At 38.1% G+C, this 11,452-nt stretch overlaps 1 protein-coding gene across 1 annotated transcript; it reads right to left on the reverse strand.

The window, feature by feature from the left end:
- Nucleotides 1-9,625: 9,625 nt before the first annotated feature.
- Nucleotides 9,626-10,797, reverse strand: LOC120019385 (4-galactosyl-N-acetylglucosaminide 3-alpha-L-fucosyltransferase 9-like). Its single transcript, XM_038962673.1, has one exon. The coding sequence runs from the start codon at nucleotides 10,795-10,797 to the stop codon at nucleotides 9,694-9,696; it is 1,104 nt and encodes a 367-aa protein (XP_038818601.1). The 3' UTR covers nucleotides 9,626-9,693.
- Between the last annotated feature and the right edge of the window lie 655 nt (nucleotides 10,798-11,452).

The following is an 11,452-nucleotide window of genomic DNA, read 5'->3' on the forward strand; positions in this document are numbered from 1 at the left end:
GTTTTGTTCTAGTAGAAACACATCTATAATAGGTTATGTTCTATCTAGCATTTGTAGTTCTATTTGATATTATGACATCTTGTGGCCGTATCTGTCCCACTATTGTTTGTGGAGACATGCATTCTGAGAGGATCCCTGCGAACAGTAGATCTGTGCCAGAAAAGAGGGATAGACCAAAGTGTGATATATGGTTGGCTTCTTAGCAATGGTGATCAACTTTACCGCAGAGATGGATCGTAAGTTTCAGAAAATAGATGTTGTGGTGCCAGCTGCAGAGAAGTACTTGGGGGTACGAGATTTGACTTCAGAAGATTTACAGGTTGTGTTGAGTGGTAGTGTCCCATCCTCTCGTGTCGTTGGCCTGGGGTAGGATCAGATATGGTTAAAGTAGTGGATAAGGTGGTGCGTTTTAATGAGTGGGTTCATCTATGCCGAAAGAATCCATTGAAGGGATGCCGTAAGTTGATTTTGGCTTCTTTTAGAGACAGCTTGCTGAAGCATATCGACATTTAGTGTCCCAAAGGCTGCAGTAGAACCCAACTCCTTTTTGTCGGTGACTTTGAGATTGTCTGGGGAACAACGCAAATGAGCGATTTTCTGGGGAATGACTGCTGGCTGGTGGCAGAATATTGTAGGCCTATGTAAATTCGGTCATATTGGCAGAATATTATATAAATAAATAAAAAATGTGCTGCATTCTTTACCTTTCTTTTAGACATAATAAATTAAATGGGGTTAGGCAAATAACTTGAAACATGTCATCCATAAGCCTACTAATAAATTCATTAAAAACACCCCTTTATGGGCCATCAATGGGACATAAGTATTATTGAGTCTATGAGATGGTGCACTATTAACGGCTAATAGACCTACTTGTTCATGTCCATTTGGTATCGAGCTATTTAGTTAGACCTAGTAATATTGTCGACCATCATCAGTTTATCTAGGGGGGAAAAGTCTGAATGACAGTCATGTGACAAACAGCTGTTGTGATAGGCCTATATCATGGATGCAAAAACAGCCAGTGCGGGGAAAAAAAACATGTTCGGAAGAATATCCAGAATATGTTGGTTTCTAGTGCTTTCCGCCAGTGAAGTTGTGATCCACGTTGGATCCAATCCAATACCCCTACATTTATGTTGAGTATCTGCTATTGTCTGCTTGATTTACAGCAGGGTTTAGAAGATTTAACAGAGAAAGCATCAGAGTATAGAAGATTTTACAGAGAAAGAGTAAAGGTAATGAGTTAATGGTTTCATATTGTTCTGTGCGTCTCATTGGACACCAAAAACTGTGCACAATTTGTGTTGGATAGCCTGGGCTGTTACGCTTACACCCAACGGTATTTCACTTTCTATTATTCAGGACATTTAATGACACAAATTGTGCATTAGTAGCACAATTTATAACTTATTTGCATTCGTTTTTACTTATATGTTGACTTCTCCATTGATGTTGTTTTTGCAGACTTTTCTTAGCGGATGTACAGTCGTCGCGAATTGAATTATGGGCGTTTCAGGCCCGGAGTGAACATATTTGTACACTCGCAAAGCCAACTAAAAACGAGGGCTGAATTGCTTACGTTGCAAACTTCCCTTGCTTGGTTCATTATTTGGAACGACCACCCTCCAAGATGGCGACGGGGATTCCCCCAATGGCATAAAGCGAGGGTAAGTCGACAAGGGTGTGTTTTTTAAGTGTTTGGACAGCAGCCAATGATTTGGTGAATTTGAATGACGTTGTCACACCCTGATCTGTTTCATGTGTCTTTGTGCTTGTCTCCACCCCCCTCCAGGTGTCGCCCATCTTCCCCATTATCCCCAGTGTATATATACCTGTGTTCTCTGTTTGTATGTTGCCAATTCGTCTTGTCAAGCGTACCAGTGTGTTTTTCCGTGCTCCTGTTTTCCTAGTCTCGGTTTTCTAGCCCTCCCTGTTCCACCTGCCCTGACCATTCAGCCTGCCCATACCTCGAGCCTGCCTGCCCCCCTGTGCCTTTCGGACTCTGACCTGTTTATTGAACTTTTGCCTGTTCTCAACTTGCCCCTTGCCCCTTGTATTTTAATAAATATCAGAGACTCAAACCATCTGCCTCCTGTGTCTGCATCTGGGTCTCTCCCTGTGTCGTTATAGATGTAAATAATTATGTTGTGAGGGCCCAGTACCAAATGGGCTCTATCCCTTTCATCATAGAGGCTATTGTTACTTTTTGTCTCTAAAATTACAATGTTTCCATTTCTATTGTCATGTGACAGTCTTTATTTTATTGAAACAACCAAATATTGGCCTTTTGCCTGATCCGAATATTTTCATAAATTCGTTAGCCTAAACTACAAAATATAGGCCTTAAAATCTGCCCATATGAACACATTTATTTGAAACCAGGCTAAAGAACAGCTACATGATTACAAGACAGTTGCCTGCCTGGAAGAACTCAATTCCTCTCTTGAAGGTTTCAACATTGGCAAGTAAAGTAGTGACTGCAGAGCCGAAGGAAGGGTGAGAGGGGAAATTACAATGTATTTTAATAAAGTAAACTATATTAGGCCTACACACAGTTTATTTTTTTGAAATAAACTGTGTGTGTTAATTTAGTTACACCTCCTCCTCCATGCTTTACGGTGGGAAATACACATGCGGAGATCATCCGTTAACTCTGGGTCTTCCATTCCTGTAGCGGTCCTCATGAGAGCCAGTTTCATCATAGCACTTGATGGTTTTTGCGACTGCACTTGAAGAAACCTTCTTGAAATTTGAAGAAAGTTCTTGACATTTTCCGGATTGACTGAAATTCATGTGTTAAAGTAATGATGGACTATTGTTTGTCTTTGCTTATTTGAGCTGTTCTTGCCACAATACGGACTTGGTCTATTACCAGATAGGGCGTATAAAACGGCATATGAATGATGCTTGATGGCGCAGTCGAGGAGGAAATTTGCTCTCTCGTTAAGCAATAGAGAGCATTAAGGGCAAAATCTTGAGTGAGCACACACCTGTCTCATGAGTATGAATCAATAAACTGCAGCCAGTGAACAAAGATTTGTTTAATGTCAATCAGTGGTTCCAACCATGTTTTTTTATATGATATGTCATTTCCAGCACACTCGGTCATTACCCTAACGCTAAGTCATTATCATCACGGTACATATTTTTTAGGGAAAAGGTGTATTAAATTACAATTGATATTGATGATTTTTCCCATATGTGAACCTTATATGCATGTTCTTAAGATAATTCCTAAAATAATGTAATTTGATGTGGTAAATACATGTTTCTGAGTAGCATCAAGGCATGTATGGACATTTAGACATGACAATGAAGAATACATGTTATTAAGAAAACTTCCAAAAAGTAAAAAAACATACTGAAAAAAAATGAATAATGTTATATAAAATGCCTACGTCACAATTTTTGTAATAGTCTTTTCAACTAAAATATCACATTTTATGACATGGTGGTAATAACATTTCCCCCTAAAGAAAATTATATTGTTAAATAGTATGGTCTCACACATTATTAGATCTTGATTCCAGACAGAGTGAAGAAAATATTCAGATAGATATAAAGCAGTTTCAAGAGGTTTCATTTTCAAAAACAATTAACATCCAAAAGTGCCCGTATTTCTAAATAAATCATATATAACGTTTTGCAACAAAAGAAACATGATTATTTGTCTCTTTGAAATGAAACCATCAAGTAGATTTTAAACAAATACATGTCTGTCATTGAACAACCCCATGCCATGATTAGACAGTGAAAAATAACACCAATCGCTTTCATAATTTCTTTGAACAATACAAGCTAATTCACCAACATTTCTAAAAATGGATATATAGGGTTTTGGAATGAAACTATTGCCTATTCATATTGTATGCTGCTTCTGTTTGTACCGGTGTTGTTAAATGCACAGGTAGCATGCACATTTATACACTCCTTTCTCAATGGTAATACTGCTCTTGTGCTATCATATGTACAGTGTATTCATTACCTCTATCCCCTGTTTCAAAACCACTACCATTTCATTCCTGTGTGTGTCCATAAAGTATCCTTGCATGAAATCCCCCAAGAATATTTGAGATAAAGAACCTTGTCAGTGTGTTGGCCTGGGATCTAGAAACCTGATCTTGACAGCTATTTGCATGACCAGTTTTGCAGCTCCAGGCAAGAACACATTCTTGGCCAGGTGTGGAGATCACATGACCAGTTTCACACTGTTTACTTCAGCTGTGGGACAAGTCAAGGAGAATGAATACTTTCACAATGCACTGTATGTATTGATGGTAAAACAATTTGTAGACTATGAGTGCCGTTTTTAAATGTATGTAGTTCTGTCCTTGAACTGACCTTGTCTATTAATGTTCTGTCATGTTTCATGTTTTGTGTGGACCCCAGGAAGAGTAGCTGCTGCTTTCGCAACAGCCAATGGGAATCCTAATAAAATACAAAATAAAATAAATAATAATTCCTCTCTCCACGCGCCATATGCTGAAGCTTGCATATTGTACCCTCCACATAGAGAGAGGGTGGACAATCAACAAGCAGCTGTCTCGACTTCAAGGAGCCATGGAAGTGATCAGAAAAGGGAATATTCACGCGGTCACACATTTTATATAACGATATACAGCCTCATTTTACTCATTTTAGGTCTATCATTTTTTTTACTAATATCTAATATCTAATATATACAGTCGATTTTCCATATGGGGAACTCATTACTAATTAGCATACAATATAATATAAATGAATGTCGAATGAGGTCAGGAAAGTTATTTGTAAACTTTGGCATTTTCACTAAACTAAGAAGAGCAGGATTAGCAAACAAATCCACAATGCTTTCAGGTTCTACTCACTGGGCACACCACGTCATTTCAACGTGGATAATTGGGTAATATTTGGTTGAGAGTGATGTTGATCAATGAGATTACAAGCTTTATTCACCAACTCAAAAAGACAGCCAAAAGTTAGTTAAATGTCTAATGTGTTATTACTGTGCTTTCAACCATCTAATAGCACATCCAAATTCCAATGGAAAAACAATGTCAGATTTTTTGGTTTAGTTTTCATCTAAATGTCTATCACTGTGCTTTCAACCACTTAAAAGTTTAAATGGGAAAACAATGCCAGATAAAGACAATGGCCTACCCCGGCCAAACCTGGACTGATAGTAGTAGTAGTAGTAGTAGTAGTAGTAGTAGTAATAGGGTTGTAATAAGCTATGGGTTAGGTAAAATTAGTTATTTTGCGGTTGTTTCAGGTGTGGAGTTATTATAGTGGGATTAGTATAGTAAGTTAGTATAGATGGCTAGAGTGAGTACTATAGCAGTATAAACTATAGAATGTAAAAAATATATATATCATTTGGAACATTCTGAGGCAGTGGTTTCAGTTACAGTTGTTTACTCTTCAATGGCTTTGGTGCTATTTTCCAAATTGTTAGTACAAAACTTCAAAACTGGTAACACTTGTAACACAGCAATTCTTATTTTCAAAACCTTTTATTTTGCATTCATTTTGTTTGGAGACATATTTCACCACAGAACCATTGATCCAAAATATACTGTTATATTCTGTTTACTGTGAAGTATCATGAGAACATTGGTTTAATCACCAAATACAACATAATGACATCTTCTCAATTTAGTTGTTTTAACAACCAGTTAATACAATAGCAAAAAAATGCAAGACACATCGATCAAAAATCCATTCTGCCAGCGTGACTTGGTGCAGTGAACAAGCGACTTAATTTTTGTTGTTGTACTCAGTCAATTGAAAATGTGGTTACAGTTTTGAAACATTGCACCAAAGTGATTGAAAGAAAATGTAAGTTGCCTGCTTGTGAGCATTCAACAGTTGATGAGCATCACATTGTGATCAAACTGGTTGGGTAGGTTAGTCTCACACCTCTTTCTTTCCTCTAATAAAACAGGTAAAGCAACACCTCATGGCACAATGCCTCTCCCCTTTTGACTCATATATTGTGTGTGTAAATTTTGCATATTAACTTATTTACATAAGTTTTCAGACCTTTTGCTATGAGATTCGAAAGGAGAACCTTCCAGAAGGACAACCATTTCTGCAGCACTCCACCAATCAGGCCTTTATGTTAGAGTGGCCAGGCGGAAGCCACTCCTCAGTAAAAGGCACATGACAGCCTACTTGGAGTTTGCCAAAAGGCACCTAAAGGACTCTCAGACCATGAGAAACAAGATTATCTGGTCTGATGATACCAATATTGAACTCTTTGGCCTGAATGCCAAGTGTAACGTCTGGAGGAAACCTGGCACCATCCTTAAGGTGAAGCATGGTGGTGGCAGCATCATGCTGTGGGGATGTTTGTCAGCAGCAGGGAAAAGGAGACTAGTCAGGATTGACGGAAAGATGACTGGAGCAAAGTAGAGACAGATCCTTGATGAAAACCTGCTCCAGAGAGCTCAGACTGGGGCAAAGGTTCATGTTCCAACAGGACAACGACCCTAAGCACACAGCCAAGACAATGCTGGACTGATTTTGGGACAAGTCTCTGAATGTCCTTTAGTGGCCCAGCCAGAGCCCGGATTTGAACCCGATCGAACATCTCTGGAGAGACCTGAAAATAGCTGTACAGCAACACTCCCCATCCAACCTGACAGAGCTTGAGAGGCTCTGCAGAGAAGAATGCGAGAAACTCCCAAAATACAGGTGTACCAAGCTTGTAGCATCCTACCCAAGAAGACTCGAGGCTGTAATCGCTGCCAAAGGTGCTTCAACAAAGTACAAAGGGTCTAAATATTTAGTAAATGTTATATTTTCCTTTTTTTATGCATTTGCAAAAATTTCTTCAAACCTGTTTTTTCTTTTGTCATTATAGGGTATTGTGTGTAGATTGATATAGAAAATAAAATGTATTTAATCGATTTTAGAATTAGGCTGTAACAAAACAAAATGTGGGAAAAGTCAAGGAGTATGAATACTTTCACAATGCACTGTATGTATTGATGTTTTTTATTTATTGATGTTTTATTGAACCTTTATTTAACTAGGTAAGTCCGATAAGAACAAATTCATATTTTACAATGATGGCCTACCCGACCAAACCCTCCCCCGGTTGTGATCGGGAGTTTAAATTGTAAAACAATGTGTAGGCTATGAGTGCCGTTTTTAAATGTATGTAGTTCTGTCCTTGAGCTGACGTTGTCTATTAATGTTCTGTCATGTTTCATGTTTTGTGTGGACCCCAGGAAGAGTAGCTGCTGCTTTCGCAACAGCCAATGGGAATCCTAATAAAATACTAAATAAAATAAATAATAATTCCTCTCTCCACGCGCCATATGCTGAAGCTTGCATATTGTACCCTCCACATAGAGAGAGGGTGGACAATCAACAAGCAGCTGTCTCGACTTCAAGGAGCCATGGAAGTGATCAGAATAGGGAATATTCACGCAGTCGCACATTTTATATAACGATATACAGCCTCATTTTACTCATTTTAGGTCTATCATTTTTTTTACTAATATCTAATATATACAGTCGATTTTCCATATGGGGAACGTATTACTAATTAGCATACAATATAATATAAATGAATGTCGAATGAGGTCAGGAAAGTTATTTGTAAACTTTGGCATTTTCACTGAACTATGAAGCGCAGGATTAGCAAACAAATCCACAATGCTTTCAGGTTCTACTCACTGGGCACACCACGTCATTTCAACGTGGATAATTGGGTAATATTTGGTTGAGAGTGATGTTGATCAATGAGATTACAAGCTTTATTCACCAACTCAAAAAGACAGCCAAAAGTTAGTTAAATGTCTAATGTGTTATTACTGTGCTTTCAACCATCTAATAGCACATCCAAATTCCAATGGAAAAACAATGTCAGATTTTTTGGTTTAGTTTTCATCTAAATATCTATCACTGTGCTTTCAACCACTTAAAAGTTTAAATGGGAAAACAATGCCAGATAATGTGTTTATTTATAAAACAGATGAATGCGTTATTACTCTATAATGTATAGTTCCCGGAAACCTCAATGTGGCCATGGATGTCTTCCTCATTGTAAGGTTGAATGTTACATTAGTTTGTAAGACAGCCTTAACTTTAGGCTATTTACTGGATTACAAAAGTAATATAGAATTTTGTTTACTTGACAACGTAACCAAAAATCAACATTTAAAGGAGATGTACAGTATCTACTGCTTGGATAGTTCCATCTGGCTTAATCCCATCCTTTAACTTTTATTTTGGGTTCAATTGGAGACGTTAATAGGCTATTTATGTATTTCAAAAATGATATTGAATTGTGATTGGTTGTCAATGCAACCAAATATAAACAATTGAAGAAGTAAATCAAGTTAAATAATAAACGAATCAAATCAAACTTGAAATAAAGTTTGATTTGATTTATCCCTATTCTTTCATTTTTGGTTGGGATGGAGTCGTGAATCCAACATATCAATTGTTAATTTGTCGACATTTAAAGCCAGACTAAGTCCGTGGCACAGATGCAACTATACAAGCAGAATATAAACTCCTTTAAATGGTGATATTTGGTGCAAAACCCTTGATTCCTGATTCATCAGACACCTCCCTTCTCTAATTTCTCTCTTGCGCATTCTCCCTGCCGCTCTCTCAAACCTACACACATTATGCAGTTGAAGAGGAAGAGATGTGCCAATCTCACCCATCTCTAACCATGTTTGTTGCAGGAATGATTTGACACACGTATAACTTCTGAGAAATATAATATTTTACTGTCTCTTTACACATACCTCAATGTTTTCATTTGTGGGTTTATAAACAAAATTATTTGGTGAATTTCAATCATGTAAATAATGATATTGATAATGGTGAGAGAGCAGTAACCGCTTTCATAATTTATGTTTATAAAATCACAATGTTTCCATTTCTATTGTCATGTGAGTATATATTTTTAATTGAAACATAAAAATGGCCTTTTGCCAGGTCCGAATATTTTCGTAGGAACTGTTTATTTTCATAAATTCGTTAGCCTATAATACAACATAGAAGCCTTCAAATCTGCCCTTCTAAACGGATTTGATTTAGACCAAAGCCTAAGTAACAGCTACATGATTTAATGAAAAGCAACAAATAGACAAAGCATTGTTTCACTTTACTTAAAAAAAGACAAATGAACAGAAACAGGCAATAGGCTACAGCTGGCTTCACTGTTTCCCCGCCAAATAGACATTTACATTTAAGTCATTTAGCAGATGCTCTTATCCAGAGCGACTTACAAATTGGTGCATTCACCTTATGATATCCAGTGGAACAACCACTTTACAATAGTAGACCTCCAATGAAACTCAATGTATCGCAATGAGGTTGAATGCACTTGGGTCTGTACAGCAGAGTAATACATTCCACAAATATATTTCCTAAAAAAAAAAACGCATATAGACAATATGATGTTAATCAGTGGCCTACCGCAGTTTCGCAAAAATATGTGAAGATTTATAAGTAATCTCACGCTAGAGAATTTTACATTTTCAGAGAGAATTGTACATTTTATCAAGCACATTTTGTGCTATTCTACACACTTTGCCATAAGGCTGTGCGAAAACTTTGCCGTTTTACAGCGAATTTCCTGTAATTCTAAACATTTTTAGTCATGGTTTATGACCTGTTCATATTCTATCTGGGGGGAGGGGGGGGGTACACCAGTGATGGTAAACGCTAATCAGAAGAGACTAATTAAACCAAATACCATTTGTAAAGATCGTGAACAACCCTGTACTCCTTATGTTTGCCTATATGGTCACAGGCATAACAAATAGATTGGATGAACTCTTGACTCAGTTGAATTAGATGTTGCTGAGCAAATAAGTTTCTACGCCACTGAAAGTAGCGCAGATATGCCTCCTCATCCTTGTCCAACTTCAGGAGGAATTCAGCCAGGGCTTTTGCATTGGGAAAGTCATTAACATGGATGAAGGAATCTCCCGGGACAAAGTCCTCATAGTTCTGTCTCGGTGGGCCCAATACTACTGGCACAGTTCCTGCTGCAAGTGGTCCGTTAAGCTTCTCAGTGATGTAGTCTCTGTGGACTGAGTTCTCAAAGGAGAGGTAGAACTTACAGCTGGAGAGTGTTGAGTAGTAGTCCTCATATCTCAAGAATCTTGCAAAGGCTTTTCCAAAAAGATCCACCTTAATATGTTTGACAAGTTCTCTGTAATAGTTATCCCTTACTGCTGTTCCAGTTGCAGGGTTATTGTTACTCACAATCCAGCAAACTAATTTATCCTTCTTGGGCAGCACAAAGTCCTCACCCTGGCCTTTCCTTGCAGTTAAGCGCCAACGCACAGGGATGTCTGCATCTTCCCTATAACTCAAGGTCAAGTTGAAAAGGTTCTCTAGACCAGGTATCCTAATTGTGTTTGTAGGTGATTCCACATGGTACCAGATCCACTTCTGGAATGGTGGTCGAGGTGATGGAGGCAAGTTGGATAAATCGTGGTTGATGGATTTGTGAAAGATGAGCACCCCGTCTGCCTTGTTGTACAGAGACCGGTCATCTGTCAGTTGGCAGCCATCAATGTTGAAGAAAGTGGTGCAATCGCTAAAATCAAACCTGCGGTTTTCAGGCCAGAACCACAACAGCATGATGGGCTTGTCTGGTTCTGGCTGCTTCTTAGACAAGGAACTGTTCTCAGGTGGCTTTGAGTAATGACGTGGCAAAGCAGGTTGGGGAGGGCAGATCTGAGATGGAGCTGATTGATAGTACATTACAAACAGCGTCAGAAATCCTCCAAGACCAAGGATCGAGAACGAGACAACACGTACAACTCCAGAAACCATTTTGGGCGTTCTGCAAAAAAAGAGTCAACTTTTTGAATGGTTTTAAGTCAATTGAATCTTCCTGTGCACAAAACAGGTTGTTTTACCTCTTAACAGTATGTTTGACTTCTTAACAGCTTGTTTTACTTACTAACAGATTGTTTGACTTCATAACTGCTTGTTTTACTTCTTAACAGCTTGTTTTGTGTACAGGAAGAAAGTATGAGAAAATAGCAAATGCAACAACTGCACAAAGTATATGTCAGCCCAGAACTGTAAACCAAATCCTGTTACAACAAAGGGGAACCGGACGATATAAGGCCAAGCAACATGATAAGAGGTGTCGGTTAACTTATTCATGAGGGACAAGTCTGCTTTTATCCATAAAATAGACTTTTATTTGTTAATTTGCTTTTACCCTGTAGCTGAAAGACAACTATCACGTCTCTCTCGTTCGTGCCATACACACCCACCTCAGAGTTGTGTCTGTCAATAGTTCACTTTTAGTCTCAGTATAACACAAATATATGGACATTTTACAATGGTAGGTGAGGTGTATTTTAAACAAGTAACTTCAAATGTCTACCCTTTACTAATACAGTTCCAACCTGCTCTCCTGCTTTGTTCTGCAATGTGATATGGTTTAGGTAGATGACAATCTCTTCTAAAATTGTTG

This window comes from Salvelinus namaycush, chromosome 24 (assembly GCF_016432855.1).
Source record: "Salvelinus namaycush isolate Seneca chromosome 24, SaNama_1.0, whole genome shotgun sequence".
Taxonomy (NCBI): Eukaryota; Metazoa; Chordata; class Actinopteri; order Salmoniformes; family Salmonidae; genus Salvelinus; species Salvelinus namaycush.